The 23,921-nt window shown below is 50.4% G+C and overlaps 9 protein-coding genes across 9 annotated transcripts; 6 read left to right on the forward strand and 3 right to left on the reverse strand.

The window, feature by feature from the left end:
- Positions 1-183: 183 nt before the first annotated feature.
- Positions 184-2,800, reverse strand: VFPPC_00039 (C2H2 type zinc finger domain-containing protein; the record flags this gene model as incomplete). The annotated part of the gene is made up of 5 exons (XM_018280138.1): positions 184-416; positions 471-886; positions 974-2,255; positions 2,322-2,618; positions 2,677-2,800. 5 exons carry the CDS (start codon positions 2,798-2,800, stop codon positions 184-186), a joined length of 2,352 nt encoding a protein of 783 aa, XP_018148046.1.
- A 496-nt stretch (positions 2,801-3,296) lies between these two features.
- On the forward strand, positions 3,297-4,137 carry VFPPC_00040 (oxidoreductase, short-chain dehydrogenase/reductase family; the record flags this gene model as incomplete). The annotated part of the gene is made up of 2 exons (XM_018280139.1): positions 3,297-3,345; positions 3,398-4,137. The coding sequence occupies 2 exons, from the start codon at positions 3,297-3,299 to the stop codon at positions 4,135-4,137; spliced, it is 789 nt and encodes a 262-aa protein (XP_018148047.1).
- Positions 4,138-4,248: 111 nt separating this feature from the next.
- On the reverse strand, positions 4,249-6,038 carry VFPPC_00041 (amidase; the record flags this gene model as incomplete). The annotated part of the gene is made up of 2 exons (XM_018280140.1): positions 4,249-5,947; positions 6,010-6,038. 2 exons carry the CDS (start codon positions 6,036-6,038, stop codon positions 4,249-4,251), a joined length of 1,728 nt encoding a protein of 575 aa, XP_018148048.1.
- A 2,457-nt stretch (positions 6,039-8,495) lies between these two features.
- Positions 8,496-9,592, forward strand: VFPPC_00043 (polysaccharide deacetylase; the record flags this gene model as incomplete). The annotated part of the gene is made up of 4 exons (XM_018280142.1): positions 8,496-8,553; positions 8,608-8,655; positions 8,712-9,194; positions 9,255-9,592. 4 exons carry the CDS (start codon positions 8,496-8,498, stop codon positions 9,590-9,592), a joined length of 927 nt encoding a protein of 308 aa, XP_018148050.1.
- Positions 9,593-10,180: 588 nt separating this feature from the next.
- VFPPC_00044 (amino acid transporter) lies at positions 10,181-11,749 on the forward strand (the record flags this gene model as incomplete). Its single annotated transcript, XM_018280143.1, has 4 exons — positions 10,181-10,319; positions 10,377-10,409; positions 10,466-10,895; positions 10,954-11,749. 4 exons carry the CDS (start codon positions 10,181-10,183, stop codon positions 11,747-11,749), a joined length of 1,398 nt encoding a protein of 465 aa, XP_018148051.1.
- A 1,011-nt stretch (positions 11,750-12,760) lies between these two features.
- Positions 12,761-13,400, forward strand: VFPPC_00045 (extracellular SCP domain-containing protein Pry1; the record flags this gene model as incomplete). The annotated part of the gene is made up of 2 exons (XM_018280144.1): positions 12,761-12,979; positions 13,050-13,400. 2 exons carry the CDS (start codon positions 12,761-12,763, stop codon positions 13,398-13,400), a joined length of 570 nt encoding a protein of 189 aa, XP_018148052.1.
- Positions 13,401-17,498: 4,098 nt separating this feature from the next.
- VFPPC_00047 (beta-hexosaminidase precursor) lies at positions 17,499-19,346 on the forward strand (the record flags this gene model as incomplete). Its single annotated transcript, XM_018280145.1, has 1 exon — positions 17,499-19,346. The coding sequence occupies one exon, from the start codon at positions 17,499-17,501 to the stop codon at positions 19,344-19,346; it is 1,848 nt and encodes a 615-aa protein (XP_018148053.1).
- Positions 19,347-19,646: 300 nt separating this feature from the next.
- Positions 19,647-20,684, reverse strand: VFPPC_12680 (ankyrin repeats (3 copies) domain-containing protein; the record flags this gene model as incomplete). The annotated part of the gene is made up of 1 exon (XM_018290457.1): positions 19,647-20,684. The coding sequence occupies one exon, from the start codon at positions 20,682-20,684 to the stop codon at positions 19,647-19,649; it is 1,038 nt and encodes a 345-aa protein (XP_018148054.1).
- Positions 20,685-21,487: 803 nt separating this feature from the next.
- Positions 21,488-23,209, forward strand: VFPPC_00048 (ankyrin 2,3/unc44; the record flags this gene model as incomplete). The annotated part of the gene is made up of 1 exon (XM_018280146.1): positions 21,488-23,209. The coding sequence occupies one exon, from the start codon at positions 21,488-21,490 to the stop codon at positions 23,207-23,209; it is 1,722 nt and encodes a 573-aa protein (XP_018148055.1).
- Positions 23,210-23,921: the final 712 nt, after the last annotated feature.

Below are 23,921 nucleotides of genomic sequence, written 5' to 3' on the forward strand. Positions count from 1 at the left end.
AACCTTTTAGAGCCTCTGAAGAAACTAAAAAGTATTTTTGATCGACTTTACTGGCTATTTAAAGCTAGCCATGAGCTGTATGAATTATGTATTTGGGAAGCCTAGCCTTGTCATTTGCGTACTCTTTGTCAAATACACCATGCTCCTATGGATCTAATTTTTTGGTTTGGCAGCTTACATGCTCTAAAGAAGGAGTTCTCTATACTTCTTCAAGCTTGTGCCAATCATGTTAATAAATGGCCACTGCGTATTACTTTCAAAAAAGTGAGCCCAAATACGCAAAACGGCGAGGCTAAGTGCGGCCGGGTTGCGATCTGGAATCTCAGAGGCATCTGTCGCGTCTCCCTCAAATTCAATAGCCGTATAAGCCTCATTAACAATACACCGTACCCAATGTAGAATTTTAACTTCGCTGTCTTATTTCCCCAATTAGCGGCGCTATTTCAAGCGACTTGTGGTGGACTACATACCACTCAATGGTGTTGATGATATGGAGACTTCCAACGAAGATAACCATTTGCTAAGAAGCACAGCACATTCGAGACCAGCAAGCGAGTGTCTCACGCTCCAGAAGAATGCCTGACTTTTAGCAACGCGATCTACTCCCAGTCGCACTGGTATGCTTAGCATGTGCGTGGAATAGAGCAAAGCCGAGATAACACCCGTACTACGCTCCACTGCGGGAGCCTTTAGTATAGCATGGGCAATTTGTACAGGATCGCGTGTGTCTAATTGGCGATGAGGTCCCAGGTGCAAGTATATTCGTATATAGGCCAGGCCGAGAAGCGAGCTTGATGTAAAAGGGATTGGCCCGCTCTCATTGTTTGGGTCTAAAGTAGACTCTGGAGCCTGCTGCCACCCTGTCGTCCAAGATCGCAAGCCACGCCTATTTCCATTTAGATAAAGCACAAAGCTAGTGCATAGAAAGGAGTGAAGATGCAGAATGTCATGGACTGTACTAGTAGGAACTTACTCAAGCTTATCAACCTCCTCAGCGGGTAGCGATGCCAGACGATCCATTACCGGTAGAGACAGATCGCGGACGATATAGATTCGCTGCAACAACCCGTGTAATAACACATAGTTTCCCAGAGGTGTTGGGATCGGATCCAATGGTGTGGCACCGTCCCGATTTCTCAACAAGTGCGACAAGGCATCCTGGAAGAACTGCTGTTGCTTGGGCGTCTCCTGTCTCGCCAGCTGCCACTGCAAGGCTGTTGAGGCAGTCCATTCCTTGGTCGAACAAGGTAGCCTGAGATTTATTTCATTACTTCGTAACACAGGGTACACATTATACGCGATACTGTGCGTGTGAAGGAAGGAAAACGCGACCAGTTTGCCGCGTCGTGTTCCCTCCTGTCGAATCCAGGCGTGCCAGGCTGCTTTTAGGGCCGCTGGATCAGTTGGGAGCTCGTTATCAACCTGTTTTTCTTCCCCAAGTCCAACGTGTCGCAAGACGTCAACTAAGAGACTCTGGAGGGCAAAGGCTTCTTGAAGCAGATGGACCTTCATCTCCCATGTACTGTAAGCCATAAGTGCGATGAGAGCACGCACCGTATCCATTGGCTCCCAGTTGTCATGCTCGCCTCCTGATTGTTCGGTGTGGCCGTGACGTCGAATTGGCCTATTGCTTCTGGACATGCCTTGGAGACTCAGTAAGCTTCTAGTCTTAGGCCCAAATCTGTCAATATTATGCAATAGCCTATCCATGAGAATGGCCTTGCCTGCATAAAACATCTTCTCCGAGTTTCGATGCTCAAAGCAGTACTGCGCACCGATGGCAGCAAGACCCAATATCAGCTCCATGGCATGGTCCGACATGCGCCAGGTAGGGCAGTGGATAAAAGGCATATGGGGATGAAATCCATCAAAGAAGGACGATATATAGCGAGTAAGAGCATGGCGAGAAGGAAATGCAAATTCTGGATCAACAACATCTCGGAAGCTCTCGAAACACTCCTGCAGATGAGCGTGAACCTCGTCTGACACTCTGTAAGGCTGAGACTCGACACCGGTGACTCTGGACTCGCCAGGACTGCTCTGAAGTCGGCTGCCTGTGGGTGCAGAGGGTAGCCACGAGCTAAACGGCGTCTCTGGACGACTGCCGGACGTTGTTGTTCCTGTGCGGGATTCTTCGAGGGCGGGATCTAGAGGTTCGTAATCTCTAGGAAAGTAAGGACTCCATTCTGTCGGTAACCCAACCCCGTCAAGGAAGCTAGTAAACTCATGGAATTGCACGTCCAACTCTACGTTGTCTATTAAGGTTAGAATCAGGTGTTAATGTGTGAATTAGCACCACAGCCTAATATAGTGCAACTGACCGTGGCTGAAGAATGGAGGGAAGAGCAAGGTCGATAGACTTTGAGGATCCGGATCATCGCCGTCCCTCTGCGTTTGCGTCGCTGCTCCTCTTGGGCGAGATTGAGGCCTGGCGTCTAGTTGACCCTCAAGCCATGCAGAGCCAACCAAGTCAGTGGCCGTAGCTGGTATCCGGCCGTCACCTTCCGGATCCTCTGGTGATGCATTTTGATGCAGCGAGATGCGTTGATGACGGGTTAGCAAGTCACGCCGGGCAAATGTGACTCCACACGCACACCCAAATGGCTTCTCCTTGGTATCTGTCAGGACACGTCAGTATTGTTTGCAGAACATATCTCAAATCGCTCATGTCCTTACGGGTTCGCACGTGCCGATCTAGATGCTCGGTTCTCTTGAATAAGCGACCGCAATGCGGGCAGACTCTGTCTCCGGGATCTGTTCGGCGTCTCCTCTTGCGTGTAGGATCAGTACGGGACACCATTCCGGGGCTTGTTACTCCGTACAATTACCACTGTGAGCTCCGCCCGTTGTTGGGGTCATGATCAAGAGAGCAAGGAAAAGGAAACGGAGTCTGGGGGCGGGTTGTTGGGGTAATTAAGGGAACCGCTTCCCAATGTATGCACTTGACCCCAATATGTCGCTGAAAGACATTGGTAGCGCATCCAGTGGCTTCACATAAAGCTAACTAACACACTGGTTCAGGAGGGTACCGGTACAAGCTAATGCTACTCTCCATAAGATCCTGACTCGTGGCACAATCGTTTAGCCGCTTCTCCACAGCGCCTTTCTGGGGGAACAACACGTCAATGGGTGCGGTTTGGTCAGTTCCATACAATGTGATGCTCCGAGAGCGGCAGATGATGGCCATGCGCTAAAATTAAATCCCATAGTAGACTTACTGAGTACTGCAATATAGTATCCCAATAGTATACATCAGCCTCGAGTTGACAACTTGAGATAACACATCATCAATCCCCATGTTCAATCTTCCTGGGGTAGCGCTCATCACCGGCGCCGGTGGCAAAGGTCTGGTCATGTTCTCTATCGCAACAAGACACTCAATTAACGAGTTACGCAGGCATTGGCGCAGCAGTTGCAACCGCTTTTGCTCGGTCAGGGTGTTCTAAGTTTGTAATTACGGACATCAACCCTACATCCCTTGAGGGAACCCGTGCCGCCATCCTCAAGATCAACTCCCAGGCCAGCATATCGAGCCAAGCAGGCGACGTATCTGATGAAGCCTTTGTCAATGCATTTGTGTCAGACGCAATTAAGACTTTCACTCGCATCGACTATGCTGTGAGCTGTGCTGGCATACTCGGCGCGTCCCTTCGTTCGCACGAAACACCAATATCCGAATTTGACAAAATCACAAACGTGAACTACAAGGGCTCATGGCTTGTCTCACGGGCCGTCCTAGGCCAAATGATCAAACAGCAGCCTCTTTCTGAGCATCCAGAACAGCGAGGTGCCGTGGTTAACATCGCCAGCCAGCTTGGCATCGTGGCTCGGCCGACCGCGCCTGTATATTGCGCTTCCAAGGCGGCCATTATCAACATGACGCGGTCCGATGCTATAGACTATGCGTCAGACGGCATCAGAGTCAATTGCGTGTGCCCCGGGGTTATCGAAACACCAATGACGACGGGTTCTGAAGAGGTTAAGGAGCGGCTCCAGCCCGCAATAGACATTGCACCAATGCGTCGCATGGGGAGGCCTGAGGAGATTGCCGATGCGACTTTGTTCTTATGCTCAAAACAAGCATCTTTTATACAAGGTCACGCTTTGGTGGTGGATGGAGGATACACGATCAACTAGCTGAATTAAATTTTGCGATATTGTTTTCACGATTATGCTAGACCCTTGCCCAGATGCTGTCTATCTATCCCTGGATCTATTACAAGAGTTTTTGATTCCGCCTTCCTGGATCTACGTTGATAGCTTCAAGTGATTCGAATCCATTGATCGTGTCCCGCTGACCATGGCACACGGTATGTTATTCATGGTTAGGGCAGCCCGATCTGCAACTGTGAGCGACTCCTCTGAGTCTTTGGTGACGGCATTTCCTGACCCTTCTGTACGCCAATCAAAGTTTGTTTCCCAGGCATGCCCGACCTTGAGTACCTTCTTTTCTTGCCAGAGTCCACCAACTATTTGCATACCAACTGGTAAATGGACATTTTGGTCATCAACCGCGGGAAGAAACCCTACGGGAATAGACATGGCTGGGTGTCCCGTCACATTAAACACCGCCGTGTTTATAGTTAAGCCAATAGTTGGCTCAAAGGACTCGAGAACGGTCGTCCAATCCATATGCCTCGGCGCAACGAATGGCGTTGTGGGCATGATGATGACCTCATACTTCTCCAATGCATGCTGGTAGGCATCACGGATCTGGCGGCCAATGTTCAAGGTCTTGCTATACAATCCCGGGAACTTTGCCAACAGGTATTGTCCGTTTATAAGAGTATTCTTTGTTGACGGGAAGAGCTTTTGGAAATTGGCGTTGCTCCATGGCAGACGCCTCGTCTCAAACTCAGTTAAACCCAACCCTCTTCGCCCAGTAGCACAGCCCACAAGACCCGACGAGCCGGCAATGCGCTGTTGAAGTGTCCAGATGGCTGGTCCATGCAAGTGGAGGGGAATAGAAACCTCTTCGACTATCGCACCAAGGCTTTCGAGTTTCCTTGCAGCAGCGAGAACATGGTCCCGGACTCTGGGATCAATCAAAGCATGACTGAAACCTTCCCTGAGTAAGCCTATCCTGATGCCATCTAGGCGCTTATCGGAGATCTGAAGCGACGCAGAAAATCCAAAAGAACCATGCTGCCCAGCGCCAATGGACTTGTCATCGATGTCATCATAGCCTGCAATTGCATCAAGACAAGCAGCCGTCTCCGTCACAGACCTGCAAATTGGCCCAGCATGGTCATCAATTGGGTCACCACTGGTAATACCAGAGAATGGTACGAGGCCATGTGTTGGTTTCAGTCCAACACATCCGCAGAATGATGACGGGACCCTAATGCTTCCGCCCTGATCAGTTCCGAGGGCTATGTCAACTCTTCCAGAGCCAACTAATGCTGCACCTCCCGAGGTGCTGCCGCCTGCTGAGTAACCAGACTGATGCGGATTGTGGACAATACCCTGTGCACTGGTGAAGGATGCAGTCGAGTTGCAAAAGTTCTCGCAAGTCGACGTGCCCACGATATCAGCACCTGCATCCAGAACTCTGGTAATAACGGTAGCGTCAGTCTGTGGCGTCCATGCTGGAAAAGCGTCACTACCGAAACTTAGGGGGACGCCGGCGATGGCGATACAGTCCTTTACGCAGACAGTTCTGCCCTTTAGTGAGGTTCCGCTCGGCGAGTTGTCGCCTTGGATTTTAAATCGGTACACCCAGGCGTTGCCAAATTCTTGTTCGCCTGGCCCCGGAAGATGGACATCTTCGCGCGGGTATTTCTTCGTGTCCGGCAGCGGCTGGTAGTCTGGAAGCTGTGATACACCAACGGCAATGTCATGAACAGCAGACAAGAGCCTTTCGTAGTCGGCAGCCTCCTCTGCCGGGATGTCCAGGTTAAGCGGCCGGAGAATTGCATTCACATCGCCCGGCTGAATGGGATTGTCACTAGAGTTGTAGTTAGAAGTCAACCTGCAATCCTGTGCGCATGTCCTTGGGGATTTACATACGCCGAGATGTCTTGGAAAAACACGGACATTGCAGTGAAGTGGCGGCCAATGGTTTGAGTCTGGTCTTGGATATCTTTCAACTCTCGAGTGCGATGTGAAACTTGAGGTTACCGTTAATAACTTGATCCGTTGATAACTTATGAGCAGTCTACTTTACTAGGCGTACCGGGGTTTTCATGAGTTATTAATTCACTTGATGAGTAACAGCGTGGCACCCAGGAATCAAGGACAGGGACAAAAGCTCATGAATTGCATGACAGTATCACACCCGCTCCGCTCATAAACGGCCCGGAAAGCTATTACCAGCGAGTTGGAGGAGCAATGTTTTGACTGAAACCAACCCCATTGACAAATCAGGTCTTCCGGTAAGACATGGAGCAAGTAATCCTGACTGTCACTGGGCGTAATGTGTGACATTGCATGAATTTGGTGGGAAGAATGCATGGAGATGGTCATACCCCAACAGCATGGCTTATTCTACTCCAACTCGTAAAATCCCCACCTTCAAAACTCCAAAACATGCAGACTTACACTATCTGGATTGTCCGACCGGGTTAGACAAGAAGATGGCCCCGAAGCAGTCGGCGGATATCGGGAGTTGATTTCTGAGTGGCAATAGAGGCGGGCTACTCGTGATTGTTTTTGCAGCTCAAGGGCAGGGAATATGGCATTTCTTGGACCTAATTATCTACCTGCGCTGCCTAGTCATACAGCTTGGCCACCGAAGTGTCCACTTGTGCGTTTTGTGTCTCCATACGCTTGGGGTGTAATTTGCTGGATCGCAAATCGATACAATTTACATGCTATCTGCTTCCTCTATTCCTCAGCTATTTGCACGACAAGTCTGCCTCTAAAGTCGCTAGCTTGGTAAGCCTCCAGTATACTAGGGATCTCGTCAAATGACATGGTTTGGATGTGTGAGCGTATCCCAGATTGCTCAACTGCCTCCATCATTCTCTCTGTAGCTTGTCTGCTGGCAACATAGGTCCCATGAATCGTGATTTCTTTAAAGATGATGGGACTAGAATCAAAGTACCAACCATCAGCCGGTAGACCTAACAAGCCCATCACCCCCCTTATCCGTAGCATATGGAGGGCCAACTTGTGGGCGGCCGCAGAGTCGGTGCTCACCACCGCTGCTGCAACGCCTTCGCCATCTGTGAATTCCAAGACTTGTTCTACGGCATTAGAATCTGCCGAATTAACCACCAGTGCCGGTTGTAGAGCATGCGGTACTTCTCTGGCAAGTCTTTGTCCGGCCGCGCGATTGTCAATAGCCACAACCCGATAGCCCATAGTGGCCGCACTTGTTGTCCTCTAGTCAGCAATCTTTTCGCACGAAACAGAATTAGACAAATAGAGACTTACAATTGAATACCGAGATGTCCAAGGCCACCTATCCCGATGATTGCAATGGTATCACCGGGGACGAGCCCGGCTGTTACCTTTTCTAATGATCCCCAAATGGTCGCTCCCGCACACATCAAGGGTGCTGCTTGGTTCATGAAGAGAAGGAGGCAGGCGAACCATTGTATCAGGGTCGGCAACCAGATAGTCAGCAAAAGCACCGTCATGATGAAAGCCGGCTGTCTCTCGTCTATCACAAAACCTGGGATCAAGTTGCTTGGCATTTCGCTGTGTGAGGGTACAACCGCCGCAATGTCCACAAGAATGCTTAAAGTTGAGCGCTCCAACACGATCTCCCACATGCCAGTCTTTGCTGCATTGAGAGCCAACTAGTTCAATGATTCCAGCTGGTTCATGCGAAGGTATCATGCCCAGAGGTGACCCAAACTGCCCCTGGAGGACTTGTACATCTGAGTGACAGAATCCGGCCGCTTGCACTCGAATGAGAATTTCATTTTCCTGGATTTTAGGGATGGGTCGCTTGACTATTTGGTATGGCTTTCCATACTGTCTTTTGTTTCAACATGATATGCATAAGCCAGGTTACGCCGGCTTGAACGTACCTCTGAGATCTGGGCTGCTCTCATTGTACCCGCAATTATTGGCGATGTCATCTCCGAAACCTAAACTTCAATGTCTCCCAATACTCTGGATATGAGATTGAGTTTACAGCACAATCTCCGTGTCAGAGAGCAACCTTGGACGCCGAGAACTATTTCTAATCGGCATTTGATGGCAAGATATTAGATCTCCGAGACTTACACTATTGGCGGCTTGTCATGTTGTACTCCAACATGAGCAGTGGAGAGATGGGGTCAGTTATTTTTGTCTCCAACGAGACTCTAGTAACTGTCAACCCCAAATGTTCTGTCCCTCCATCAGTCACTCGACCCCAGCCACCGACTCAAACCACTAACGCAATGGGATGTCACTGAGTGACACCAACACGCTGGCATACCCCGACAATCGGCAGGGTGAGGGTCAGCCCAATGTTTATACCTTCTCGTTCCCCGTCTTCGTTTCCCCGCTACCATGAAATCGCATGGAACTTTTCTGGCTGATTAGATCGCAGCTTCATAATGACTAAAAAAAGAGTTTTGGTATCATATGGCGTTGATGTCGATGCAGTAGCAGGATGTAAGAAGCTGTGATAGATACTCTGCGAAATGCTTCACTAACCTGCGTTCATAGGGCTTGGGTCATACGGAGGCGAAGACTCATCCAACGACATCAGTAGAGGTATGTATGATGATCGAATTTGGAAAGCCCAGCTTGTCGCTCTGACATTTTTACAGGCTATTTTGCTGGAACAGTTGGAGTACAGCGCGTATTAAAACTGCTTAAAAAATACGACATCAAGGCAACATGGTTCATTCCGGGCCACAGCCTGGAGACTTTCCCCGATGAAATGGCCGCTGTTCGGGACGCTGGACATGAAATTGGCCTGCACGGATATTCTCATGAGAATCCCACAAGCATGAGTATCGAGCAACAGAGGGAGATTTTGCACAAGACGTACTGCATGCTTACCGAGTTTGCTGGTAAGCCCCCTCGAGGCAGCGTTGCACCTTGGTGGGAAACCAGCAAGGAGGGAGCCCAGCTTCTGCTTGACTATGGCATTGAGTATGATCATAGCATGAGCCACCATGACTGCCAGCCGTACTACCTGCGAACTGGGGACTCGTGGACCAAGATAGACTATACCAAGAAGCCGAGTGACTGGATGCACCCTTGTGTAAAGGGTGAAGAGACCGGCTTGGTTGAGATACCCGCGAACTGTGAGTGAAACCTGACATATTTCACCTCTCTTGCCATGTGAAGACTGACTCCGGTCGCAGGGTACCTCGACGATTTACCTCCCATGATGTTCATCAAAAACGCCCCTAATAGTCACGGATTCGTGAATGCAAGAGATGTGGAGGACATTTGGCGAGACCACTTTGATTACTTTTATCGCGAGTACGACGAGTTCATCTTTCCATTGACGATACATCCAGATGTATCTGGTCGTCCACATGCCTTGCTGATGCATGAGAGGCTCATTGAGCATATGAAGCAGCACGAGGGTGTCGAGTTCGTAACTATGGAGCAGATTTGTGATGAGTTCAAGTCCAAGAACCCCCCTGCTCCAGGAGCCATATTGCCAGCCGAAGCTGGTCATATGCTTAAACAGTAGTGATTTATTTGCTAGAGTAAATAGAGCTAGAATTAATTTCTATTATTGACTGCGTAGCATTATCTAGGTGCACAACAAAGACTCCGATTGCGGACGTGTGATTTCTTATCTGCCTGGGACCTGCCATGCATATGCGGTGATGACAGTCGACCTTGAGGCATTCCGGCTGGTGTTGCATCTTCATCCGGGACGATGTGGTTGGTTAATGACATGTTGATCAGCCCAAGGCGCCCAAGAGTCTCCATTGATGTGAATGCATGGGGTAATGCAAGACAACCCCAACACCGGCAGATAAGTTACCCCATGCCCATGACTCAATTGCCATGTGCTAACCCCACGGATGTTCAACACCATTGCCGCCAAGAGACGCAATTATCGATTACAATGAACTATAATAAATTGACGAGAAACGAGCGCGGGGTAGACCGGGATGTCATTTGATGTGCCACATCATTGGCATTTTAAAACCCCAATAAGTTAAGTAGAGTTGTAGCTTTGGAGCAGTTTATATATGGTCGACATCTTGGACTTGTGTGACAACATCACCCAATTTATCACCTTCCGTCCTGGAAATATCTACCACCAACCATGTCTGATCCTGAGAAGTCCGACACTATTACGCCCGCACCCGGCCGCAGCAGTGGTAGCCTTGAAGGTGTGAAACTTGACAATGACGCATTCGAAGTCTTCAAGACGCGAGAGGGCGCTGTAAACTTCCGTACTGTCGGTATGGTTCACCACATTGATCTATAGCTCAGCGCTTTGGTAGCTAATAAGGCTTTAGGATGGATCCACGCTTCAGTCATCTTCCTCAAAGGTGGGATTTCATGGCACTTAACTCCAACCCTTCCCAACTAACTCGACGCGGATCAGTTATCTTTGCAACTGGTGTTCTCACCATCCCTTCAGCAATGTATGTTTTAGGGGCCTTGCCTGGAGCCCTTAACGTTCTTGGGTGGCAGTTCCTAAATACATATTGCGCTATTATCCAAGGCAACTTCCGCAACTCTCATGCGGGATGCCATTCCATTGCAGACATGGCCGAGGTGGTCGGCGGACTGTGGTTGAAAGAGGTTACGGGCGTCTTCTTCCTCGTAACGTACATTATTGTCTGCGCGTCAGGAATCTTCGGCACATCAGTGGCTCTCAACGCCCTGTCAAATCACGCCATTTGCACAAACTACTTTATGCTTGTGGCTACCGCCCTTGTTTTCCTCATGAGCAGCATTCGTAAATTTGAGAAGATTGCCTGGCTGACCTGGCTCGGCTTCCTGTCGGTGTACATTGCCGTCTTCATTGTTGTGTATGGTCACCCGTGATCGCTTTTGTCAAGCCTGTTAAAGCTAACATGATGTCTTTAGTGTTGGTGTCACTACTCGAGATCGCCCAGCGGCTGCTCCCCAAACTGGCGACTTTGATCTCGGTTACCACGTCATCGGTAACCCGACATTCATCGCCGGAATTACCTCCGTTGCCACCATCTTCTGCTCTGGAGCCGGAACATCGGCTTTCCTCCCTGTCATCTCCGAGATGAGAAGGCCAAGGGATTACAACAAGGCAGTATACCTATGCATGGGCATCGTGACCATCTCCTATCTGACCTTCTCCCTGGTGGTCTACAAATGGTGTGGCAAGTGGGTTGCATCGCCGTCCCTTGGTAGTGCCGGATACACGGTCAAAAAGATCTCATATGGCGTCGGTATCGCTGGCTTGGCTATCAGTGGCATGCTTTATGCCCACACGGCAGCCAAGTACCTCTTCGTCCGCATCCTCCGCAACTCGGAGCATCTCCAGAAGAACTCGTGGGTGCATTGGACCACCTGGCTCGCCTGTACCTTGAGCATGTCCGTCATTTCGTTTTTGGTAGCGTCTGGTATTCCCATCTACAACTATCTACTCGCTCTTGCAGGCAGCTTGACCTTTGCGCCGCTGGCCCTCGGTTTACCTGGCTACCTTTGGATTCACGACCATGGGCATTACCGCAAGGGCAACTGGTGGCAAGTCACTGTTTACTGGCTAAATTGGTTCATGATCTTACTAGCCGTGTTCATGACTATTGGTGGGACATATGGTGTTGTGCAAAATATTATTGATGCATACGCAAACGGGACTATCGGAAAGGCATTCTCCTGCGCAGACAATAGTAATTCTTCGTAAGCTTGGGTTTGGGGAAAAGATCCTTAGACTACGTTACGTCTTGAACAATATACTGATTACCAGAGCACTATTTCCGGCGCAATTAAGCAGCCTTGTAGCCGTGATGCGTAAATTGAGTCCACCTGGCTTTGTGGTTGGCTATAACAGTGGCCGACAGTAAAGGAGCAACTCCTCAAACAGACACCAATTGGTAGGAACAATTAGATTTCCTAGAAAGAAATAAGGGGGGAATTGTGCAAGATTCCAACACGTAGAGGCTTGGTGGAGAGAGCTTCGAAGCTACAACATTGCTGACACCGATACGACTACGCCGGGAGATGAGCAATGGGACATGATGAATACCAACCACAAACGTTTCACAAAATTAGGAAGCTCGAATTTTCGATGATATGGTATTAGATGAGACCAAACACATGTTAGCCAGGTAGGTCTGGGCAGTAAAACAAAATGCCAATGCACCCGCTCACAACAGAGCCCTTGCGCTGGTTGGCTGCATAATAATAGAAGTTGACTCCATAGTTGCAATTATTGGGAGCCTGATGATGTCTTTGCTAGGGCAGTAAAATGTATTTCCAAGGAAATGTATACTTATATATTTTACTCAGGCTAGCTCATTACCACGTGGAAGTCCGATTCGGAAGGTGCAGAGGCTAATAAGAAATAGACTCTCGGTAGATGCAACGGTAGTTGCGCACGGCTCCGCGAAAGTCAAGAGTGTGCTATAGCGAATCATGAAGTTTTTAAGAGTAGTACACCTAATTAAACAACATTCTTGGCATACGAGCTTGAGTTGAGCAGAATCAGGGTGTTATCTAGCAACTGCATTCCTACGCCGTTCGGCTGTCATTTAGAGACACGCGCCCTTGCAAACCCAGCCATATTTTCATTATTTTGCTTTCGGGACTATAAGGCACATTGATAAAGCTCCTTTACATTGCACTTGTGAATTTGGTCTCTTATCTGGATTGTCCATCTGCTCCGCTCAAGATCACATCATCCTCCTTCGCCAGTATGATTTGGTCCAACCTTGGATTCGCCTTTGTAGCGGCACTCGCCGGTGTCTCTGCTTCACCTTTAGAAGCGCGCCGGAATACGGCAGAGTTCAAGGATGAGATGATTGCTTCTCACAACTTCTTCCGGTCTCAGCATTCCGCTGAACCTTTGGTGTGGGACGAGGAGCTGGCCCAAAAGGCGCAAGCATGGGCTGATACTTGCAAATTTCGCCACGCGGTACGTGCTGTCATACATGGCACGCCATGGCAAGTGTGCGAAATGCAAATTAACTTGGGATATATATTAGAGCACCGGAGAGAATCTAGCTTATACAACTCGGTGTAGCCACTGTGGCTACTTCACGAACATGTGGGGTAGCGAACGCCTGAAATACGACTACAATAACCCTGGATTCTCTTCGGCAACTGGCCACTTTACACAAGTGGTGTGGAAGCAGTCGACCAACTTGGGATGTGGCTGGAAACGCTGTCATGGCGGTTCGGGCAAGGCAAATGGTTACTATGTTGTCTGCAGGTACACACCACCTGGCAATTACCAAGGACGATTCAAGAAGAATGTAGGTCGCCAGATATCCGGCAAGTCGACTGATATTTACCAACCCGAGGCACCCACCGGTGGACAGACTGGTGCTAAATAGATAAAAACGATATCATTCAATGTGGATGTGTTGCTATGATACAAAAGGAGGACGTTTTGAGTTTTGGTACGGGATTGCTTGTTGGTTTTGGTCTGACGTGGAGGGTACACTGAAGCTTGTTATGGTCTTGTCACTTGGTATACTTAGATTTCTGGGGAATAATGCTGCCTCTTTGCAATCCAAAGCATTCTCTCTTCCTTCTGCCTATTTGTAATACCAGTGTCTAGAGGTGCCTGCTGTGTCGGTGTCGATCTGGCGATATCGTTACCCTAAAGACGTTTAAATTTTGTATGGGCTAACATTCATAAGCATTCCCAACAATCGGTGGACGGAGACTGCATAACTCCAGTCATGGTTCAGCTGAAATATAGGGACCCAGGGATTCTGCTATTAGATGCAGCAAGCCCCAGAATACATGGTACCGTAGTATTTGGAGGTTTGCATGTTGCCTACGCCGATTTGACCACGCATCGAGCAACTAGACGCCACACTCACAGCATGTATTTCCATGAAGATTGCATGGGTTGGTGGACCCTTCATACATTCTGCCAAGTTGGATGCGTCCATTCCATAGTTTGTGGTACAAATGTTTCACGAACCAATATATTAGTTATCGTACAGCCCATGCTCGCTGCTTCCTGGTTACCGGAAGCAGAACAATCGCGAAGACAAGGTTGGGTTGCATGAACTTCAGTGCCATTGGCAGATTGTCTACAGTGTTGCATTGTTTTCGGCTTGTGCCGTTTAATCCGGAGTATCATGCTGGGGTACGCGGGAGTAGTCTAAATTCGTAGTACGGAGAACGGGAGGCAGGACGTAGTGTTTTGTGCCTCAATCGAATTGTTGAATTTGACCCGTTCGCTTGGACACTACATCGTCCAATGCGCTGTTGAGGGTAATGTTCTCCAGATAACTCTCAGCTGTTGACAACTCCCCTCAGACAAATACCTAACTCTTAAACATGACCTTGATAAGCAACACCCCGCTTATGGAGTTGCGAGTGCCAAGCGAGACTATGCGTTTTCTCGACAACCAAGACGAACGAGTTATCTTGTGACGTGACGAGCATACAGCATCTCTACTAAAGCATAACCTTGGCAACAAATACTGATATGCTCAACACACACGGGGTGTTACTATGTGATGTGACCAGAAAGCTGGACTAGACCCGACCAGGCGACTTGGATGTGGAGTTGAATGCCCTTTTTTTTTTTTGGTCCTTGATAGTGGCGTTCGCCCAAGGAGGCAAGTCATTGGGATTTGTGTGAACCATCAAAGTCCCTGGTAATCTCATGATTTGGCACTGAATGTGTGGAGGTAACGTTAACGTGGCAATGCGGGGGAATTGCACCGAGGCGACATGGACCATCACCACCACCACCACCACCACTACCAGCATGATCCATGATTGCCTCAACCAAACAGCTCGGCCTGGGCCGTCTGTCCAATGATGCCCTTGGTCAAATTTGGTGGTCGGCAAGGTTAGTAGGTTTTTGGAAAGTCCGTGTCCCAGCGCACAGAGGCATGGCTGTCTCGTGGCAGTAGATCAGACATGGATATATCAGATAGAATAGTAATATGACTCTGATTCTGACTCTGGCCAGATGCGGCGGACCAGACTTTGGCAATAGAGGTTTATGTTCATGTCCACATGTCCACAAGAGAGGTGGAACATCTGACTGGACGAGACTGGACGAGACGAACGTCTAGGCCAAGATTCGGCGCTTTTGTCCGCCCAGGCCCAGCCCCAGGCACAGGCACAGAATTGAACCTGGCCAAGGCCAAGCCTCATTTGTCCACAACAGGCAAGAAGTGGTGATGAGGCGGAAATGGGGAAGAGAGGAAGAGTGGAATAGTGGACACAGTGGGGGATAAACCCGCCATGTTGCTTGTCTGCTGGTTCCTGGGGATTTCTTGCCTGGCTGGTGCTGGTGCGGTTTCGATCTGTCAAATGTCTGGTGAGATTGGATAGACGATGGCTGTGACCAGGCAGCAAATAAGGGCGATGGAGGGACGGCGCTTACCAAGCCACATGGGCCAGTTGAAGAAGTCTGGTTTGCTTTGGTTTCATCTGGTCCGGTCTGGCTGGTGAGATGGAAACTCCAAGCTTCAAACGACCAGAATATTGCGTGACCCTTGAGGGGGCACCAGACTCTCAGATGAATTGTGCTGATGGACCAAATACGCCATACGCACTTCCGCCATCATTTCCGCCATCCCATGAGCGACGTTGACCCGACGAGGACCGAGAGGTCAGACGTGTTTGGTTCACTGTCGCACGCCAAGTCTGCCTCATGAGCATTTGGCCTGGTCTGGTCAACATTGGACATGGAACATTGGAACATTGAAGCCAGACTGGATTGATGAACCAGACGAGGCAAGACCAGACCACGACATGCATGTGGTTGCACCACACAAATTTTGGGCAGTTGCGACCGACGAGCTTGCGCCAGACATGGACCACGCCAGGCCAGACCAGACCAGAGGGCTTGGCCATTTGCCGGCCTGGCAAGCACCAACATATACAGCAAGGCCACATCATGAATCATCCTCACAAGACAAGACAAGGACGCAAAAAGTAAGCTGATGACATTGGTTGAGCACGTGGCAAATAATAATTGACAAATGTTGCGACCAAAGAAAAAAAAAACCAATGGCGAAGACCTCTGCTCTGCTCTACTCTCTTGCCGCCTCGAAATCATCTAGCTGTCTGCTTGGAACGAGTCCTGGCGACATGGTGCTTCAATGTCAAAGTTCAATGTTCTCTCTCTGACCAGACCAGACCTGACCTCGATGGTTCTCATGGTTCATCTCCCCCTGCTCATCTCAGCCGATTGCAACACAAAGCATGACGCCCAATATCGATTGCTGGGTTGCACTGCATCTCGTCTTCTCCAATTTTCCCTCGTGCTTCCATGTTGCCTAGTCCCAAGTCCCATGGGTCAAACGGCCCCGCCATCCAACCAGACCGGCTTTGGCTTTGGCCTTGGCTTTGAACTTTGGGGATTTGGGGTCTGGTCTGGTTGATCCAGTCCATGGCCATGTCCATGTCTGTGCTGGTTTGTCTGATTCTGCCGCCTGGTTCAATGTTCCTTTGCCGGGTAATAAATGGGTCTGGTCTGTCTGCCCATGCCATTTGATGCAATGCGCTTTTAATTACAGGCACACGGCGCCTTGTTCACCCCGTCGTCATGTCGCGCCGCGTCTTTGAGTGTTGAAGCTTGACCTGGCTTGGCTTGGCTTGGCCTGGCCTGGGTTGGCCCTGTTCACCCCAGTACCTCCTCACCAAGCGCAATCTTTGTTCAAATTTTCTTTCCCCCAGTGCCTTCTTTTTGACAGCAGAAGCTACTGTACCATGTCATACCTAGGTGAGTTGACGCATGGTAGTCTGGTAGCTTCTCTACTGTACGCGTGCTAGGCTAGCTTGGTAGCTTCAATAGCTTTTAGCGCGTTGGCGTGCATAGGGTTACATTTACATTTCATGGTCCCTTGCCATGCTTCCATCACCATCAATCCGACTGGGGCGCCGTCATGTTTCTTTGCGTGATCAATGTCTGGTCCGGTCCAGTCTGGTGTCTCTAGTACGACTTGACAGACAGACTGGCTGAGTGACTCCCGTTCCGTTACCCCAGCCCATCCATCCATCCATCCATCATCCATCCGTGGCCACATGCGCATGTCTCTCCAAGGGACCCGATGTCTCAGTATGATGTGTGATTGGAGCAATTGGGGTTAGTCGACGGGAAGCGCAACATTCTCAACAAGGAACTGCTATTTGAGGTGAGACTTTGGGTCCAATCTTTGTTGATCTACAAAAGGCACCGACATCGCCCCTCTCTAATGTCTTGATCCTTTGTTTGTCTGTGTGACAGGCAGCTATATTACAGTAGCTCTCTGGGCTCAAGTCGATAAACCAGCACGACCACTTGTCTGTGCCTGCCTTGCCTTGCCTTGTACCAGCATTGATCGCCAAAAGCTATATCAATCAATTGCGCCCGGATTGGACCCGATCGCCAGGAGACAACATCATCAATCGACACCGCACCCCTTCGACATCATTTCATAGTACCTGACCCTACTGGAGGAATTGGTGCAACAATGCGATTCCACACAACTGCCGCTCTTATCGGCTTGGCTGCGGTAGAGCTCACCTCTGCCGTCAAGGTGAACCCGCTTCCTGCGCCACAGGAAGTGACCTGGGGCAATTCTGGCCCCAAATCTGTCAGTGGCTGGCTTGACTTGCGCACAAACTCCAATGGCAAGTCTGAGGCCAACAACCAAATCGTCAGAGACGCCTGGAACCGCGCTTCCAAAGCAATCACCTCTCTGAAATGGGTGCCGCAGGCCATTGAGCAGCCAATCCCAAAGTTCGATCCTTTCCCTACTGCCGGTAGCGATAGCAACACGAAGCGAAACAATGGCGGCAGCGGCTGGGTCAATAGCATCAATGTCCAGGTTTCCGACTGGTCTGCCGATTTGCAGCACGGCGTTGACGAGAGCTACACGCTCACAGTCTCAGCTTCGTCCTCAACTGTCCAGGTCTCTGCCAAGACCATCTGGGGTGCTCTCCATGCCTTCACCACCTTCCAGCAGCTCGTCATCTTTGAGGGCTCCGGTCTCATCGTTGAGCAGCCCGTCACCATCAAGGACCACCCCAACTACCCCTACCGTGGTGTCATGGTCGACACTGGCCGAAACTTCATTTCTGTCAACAAGATCAAGGAGCAGATTGACGGCCTTGCCTTGTCCAAAATGAACATTCTTCACTGGCACATCACCGACACTCAATCATGGCCAATCCAGCTGCAAAGCTATCCTCAGGTCACCAAGGACGCCTACTCGTCTCGGGAGAGCTACTCAGCTGGAGACGTTCGCGACATCATCTCCTACGCCCGTGCTCGTGGAGTCCGCGTCATCCCCGAGATCGACATGCCCGGCCACTCTGCCTCCGGCTGGAAGCAAATCGACAAGGACATTATTACCTGCGAGAACAGCTGGTGGTCCAACGACAACTGGCCACTGCACACCGCTGTGCAGCCCAACCCCGGACAGCTGGATGTCATGAACCCCAAGACCTACGATGTCGTCACCAAGGTTTATGCAGAGCTCTCCAAGAAGTTTTCCGACGACTTCTTCCACGTTGGAGGTGACGAGCTCCAGGTCGGCTGCTTCAACTTCAGCAAAGGCATCCGAGACTGGTTTGCCGCTGACCCCAAGCGCACCTACTTTGACCTCAACCAGTACTGGATTGACCACGCCTACCCCTTGTTCATGTCCCAAAAGAACAGCGGCAACAAGAACCGCCGACTGATTATGTGGGAAGACGTTGTCCTGTCCCCCGATGCTAGCGCCAGCAACGTCTCCAAGAGCGTCATTATGCAGTCCTGGAACAATGGTGTTTCAAATATCGACAAGCTTACCAAGGCTGGCTACGATGTCATTGTGTCCAGTGCTGACTTCCTGTATCTGGACTGCGGCAATGGCGGCTACGTGACCAACGACCCTCGATACAATGCTCCTCAGCTGAACCCCGACCCTAGTGGTGCTACCTTCTCCTTCAACTATGGTGGCCCAGGTGGTTCCTGGTGCGCCCCTTACAAGACCTGGCAGCGCATTTACGACTACGACTTCACCGCCAACCTCACTTCCGCACAGGCTAAGCACATCATCGGAGCCGCCGCTCCCCTGTGGTCCGAGCAGGTCGACGATACCATCATCAGTGCCAAGATGTGGCCACGAGCTGCTGCCCTCGCCGAGTTGGTTTGGTCTGGCAACAAGGACCCCAAGACTGGCGCCAAGCGAACAACCTACCTGACGCAGCGAATTCTCAACTTTAGAGAGTACCTTGTTGCCAACGGCATTGGAGCTGCTCCTCTTGTCCCGAAATACTGCGCACAGCACCCACATGCCTGCGATTTGTATTATGACCAGACCGCCGTAAAATAAAATCGCCACGTCTTTATACAAGGGGGTGAGGGGGAGCTTTGGCGAGCTACAGTGTGCGAGTCAACCTTACTATGCATACAAGTATTCTACAGTACATTATTATCATTAGTTTCTAAAACGAATACATTATTTTCTTGACTGATTCTGAACAATCTTTGTCTTTGCCTTGGTCTTGTGAGTGAGTATGCCTAGTGTCCCTTGTACCTGACTGTCAGTGTATGACTTACAGCCATCAAGACATAAATATCTAAAAATAGTAGCGAGGCGATAACCGAGAGAAATCTCGTGGGTAAAACAGGGTCAGTCGGTGGCCCCATGCTTCAGCAACAGTGTCGCAATGTCATGGTGTCTGTTCTCTGTCGCGATAGCCATGGGTGTCTCACCATAGTGGCTGGGCCTATTCACATCGACAGTCTCATGTTGCAGCAGTTCTTGTACAGATCGTAGGTTTCCATATGACGAAGCAATCCATAACGGCGTCTGGCCCATTTTGTTTCTGCTGTTGACTTTTACCTCTCCCATGCCTAGTAGAATTTTAATGACGCTGTCGTTGTCCTCCACGGCTGCTAGACCGAGAGCCGTCTGGCCGTCTATATCTGTCGTCTCTTTCTCACTTTTGTCGCAGCCCAAAAAGAGCCGAACGATGTGCTCGTGTCCGCACTGGGCAGCCAGCATCAGCGGTGTACGCTGGGACACATCTCTGCTGTCGACATCGATGGCATCATGCTTCAGAAGTGTTTGAACAACAGACTCGTTGCCGTTACTTGCAGCCCATGCCAGGGCGCTCAAGCCCTCATTATCCCTAGAGTTGATGTCGACGTCGCCTGAAGAAAGGAGAAGTTGGACAACAAACACATGGCCCGCTTTGGCGGCCATGATGAGAGGAGTAAATCCGTCGGCGTCCTTGACATCTTGGCTCAATTTCCCAGCATTGCATAATAGCTTGACGAGTTCCATGTGGCCAGCGGAAGCAGCAGATAAAAGAGGCGACGGCCAAGCAGTTTGCACATCTAGATTCTTTACTTTTAGAAATTCTTTCACCACATCGACATGTCCGTGTCGCACTGCTATGCCAAACGGGATGAGGTACACTTCGCTTGGTGAGAAGGGACCTGAACCGACTGCCAATGACGTTCTTGCCGTGGCTACGTTATTGAATTCTGCCGCCCATGTTATGGCCTCGAAGGCCATGGACTCGACGTCCGCCAAGTAGAGTTTGCGATTCAGTATTTTGTGTAGCTGTCGGCAGGTTTTAACCAGTGAATTAATATCTGCCGTATCGTTGAGCCAATGTGCAAGTTCGCAAATGAGTTCGTTGGGTAAGTAAAGGAGCGACATCGTATCACTCACTCTTCTCTCCAAGGGCTGCTGGGGTGAAGATGTATGTGATGTGAGTTGTGATTCCAAGTCGGTCGTTGTGGCTTGGTTTGGCCAAGTTTCTCGACAGACTGGTGTACTGAAGACCGCACGAGCTGAATCAAAATAAACCAGACCGCCGACATTAACTGAAATGCTCTAGGCCCTCATTGTCCTGAGGCGGTGCTACATAGACCATCTGCATCACTGAAAGGTTTCGTCGTCAATGGTTGGCTGCGGCGCAAGATTGTCGCCATGACCCCGGCGGCGTTCGGACAACGGTGCCACTGTTGACGGAATGAATCAGGGATGATTAGATCTCCAAGAGAACAAATGAATTCTTTTGACTGTCTGAGCTGCTTGCTTCGCGCGTTGTGACAACTTTGACAAGGTTGAAGGTAGAATGCTGAGTTGCATGTAATTTAGACGTTGGCGCTCGGGGGCTGGCAAATTGGGCTTATCGATATGGAGACTGGCCAAGTTCGGCGCTCAACTTCACCAGAGCTCATCAATTTGACCTCCTTCACACTCGCTACACAATGGCCGCGACATGAACATGTTCACCAAAGACATCTCCCCTGACTCCGAGGCACCAAGTTCCTGCGTCTAACGTCGGTTTTATCTTCATCGTATGCCAGTGATTGCGGGCGTTGACGCCTGGCTGCTATTCGAGATGTTCTGCTGGTGCTACTTCGGTTCAAATTGGATGCATTCGCCCATCACTCTGCGGCCTCTGATTCCCCGCCCGTGAAGTCATGTTGGATTCCCTGAATCCAAGTATCATCATGAGGATACTTCGCTTTCTGGAATCGGCCTCCGATATTAACGCCCTCGCCCGCGCTTCATCAACGCTCTATTCATGGGTGAACCATTTGCTCTACTTTGGCAACAACCACGAATATGGATGGGATGCCCTGCATTGGGCCGCCAGCCGAGGCAAACCACACACAATTAGAGCGATACAACGCTATACCGAGGCTCTTGAACATACTGTCTCGGCGACGCTGAAATGGAGGACAGCCTTTCATCTTGCTATTGAAGGTGGAAATCAACAGGTCGTACGACTGCTGTTGGAGTCGCACGCAAGCGACCTGACGTCAGGCGAGTATCCTTCGCTATGCGATGCAGCTCGTAAAGGTCACTCTAATGTCATTCACCTGGCGGCTGAGTTGGGAAATTTCGACCTCAACTGCGAGGATTCGACTGGCCGAACACTGGTATCATTCGCTGCAGGGTCGGGAAGCGTTGCGATGCTGAATTGCCTTCAAAGGAGCGGGCTTGTTGACCCAGACAAGAGAGATGGCATAGGCCGCTCGCCACTGGCTTACGCAGCCCGTGATGGCCATTGCCTGGCCATAAGAGTACTGCTTGATTGGATCGATGATCCGCCTGACACCCGAGACAAACACGGCGACTCGCCATTTTCACTTGCCGCGAGAGCTGGGCATCTCTACGCATTGAAGGAATTATGGAAGACGGGTCATTCTCAGCTTGATACTCGAGGGCAATCACTCCGCACTCCACTCTCGTGGGCAGTACTTAGTGGGAGCCTCGCCGCTGTGCAATATTTGCTGGACTTGAGTGCAGATATTAACATGGCAGATGATTTGGGACAGACACCACTTAGCCTCGCGGCTATGCAGGGCAGGGTACAAGTTGTAGAGCTGCTACTCGGTTGTCGGGGCATATCACCGAATATACCAGATAGTCGCGGCTATCTACCGTCCCATTGGGCAGCCGTGGGCGGCCATGCCCGGGTCGTTCAAATACTTTCGCAGCACAGGCACATCGAGGTTGATCGTCCAGACTCGGTAGGCAAGACTCCCCTCGCTCTCGCAACGCAATCTGGCCACGAGACGGTAGTCAGAATGTTGCTGGAGTCCTTTCGCGTAACAGTGGATTCAAGAGATAATGAAGGGAGATCCCCATTGTCTATAGCCTTGGAAGGGGGCTTCGAACGCATTGCAAAATTATTGCTGGCTACTGGTCAAGCACAGCCAGATGCGCCTGACCACGATGGCCAAACTCCGTTGTCGTGGGCAGCAGCTGGCGGCCTTTGTTCTGCTCATCTCATCCAAGAGTTGTTGCACATCTGGGGAGTAGAGCCGGATTCCGCTGATGCTGTCGGCCGCACTCCGGCGTCGTACGCAGCAGAGGAGGGCAACGACGATGTGCTAAAGATATTACTAGTGACGGGGCAGGTTGACCCAGACTCCAACGATAAATGGGGCCGATCACTTATACACTGGGCAGCGCGATATGGCCAACTGTCCACGGTCAAGCTTTTGCTCTCGACTGGCAGAATTGACCTTGAGTCAAAAGACCGAGACGGACGAACGCCATTGTCCTGGGCTGCATCAGGAGCGCACAAAGCAACAGTCCGTTTCCTGGTGTCGACAGGAAAAGCCGATTTGGGAAGTGAGGATGGACAAGGTCGAACGCCAAGGTGGTGGGCTGCTGATCGCAAACCCGTTGACCCAAGTCTTGTGGCGATGCTATCTGGCTGACAAAGTGTTTGGTCGAATTGAAGCACTTGATAATGGGCAACTATGGAGCACAAAAAGCCTTGAATATTTTACCCGCTATGGCTGCGCCGTGATTGTGCCGAGAGAAGGCGTACATAACCCACACGGCCAGGCTCCCTGTAAGTGTGTTGATACAACGAACCCGAGTCATGGGGTCGATAAGCGACGGACTCTGAGATGTAAACGGAGTAATAGACATGGAGATTACTCCTTAGCTGAGCTCCAGGTGTCAATTGGACTGCACGAAGAGAAATGGCCGACTTTGGACTGCCACAGCGAGTGACCTGGAAACCTGGTCAACACAGGCAGGCATGCCAATGACAATGGAGCAGCGGACCGAACCTGTTCTGACCAGGTTGCCATGGGGCACTACTGCACTTGTCGTGTTTTGACAGGCACTTTGATGCAAGAGTCTCTTCTTTGATGGTTCCAAAATCGGAAACAGACCTTCTTGGCTGATGTCGACAGAACGACAGAAAGGGTCTTGGTGTCAAGCCTCGCTCTGTGAAGCTTGGTCGAGGGTGACAAAAGTTGGTCCTGGCTTTTGTTCCTTCTGCACGTAATTGGTCAATTCGCTTCCCCACACTTCCCCGCATTATGGCATGACGTCGAAGGCGGAGAGGCCGACGAGATGCAGGACTAAAGATTGGGTTCGTTGCAGAACGTTCGAAATGGCTCACGGAAGACTGTTGCC

This window comes from Pochonia chlamydosporia, chromosome 1, assembly GCF_001653235.2.
Source record: "Pochonia chlamydosporia 170 chromosome 1, whole genome shotgun sequence".
NCBI classification, from domain to species: domain Eukaryota; kingdom Fungi; phylum Ascomycota; class Sordariomycetes; order Hypocreales; family Clavicipitaceae; genus Pochonia; species Pochonia chlamydosporia.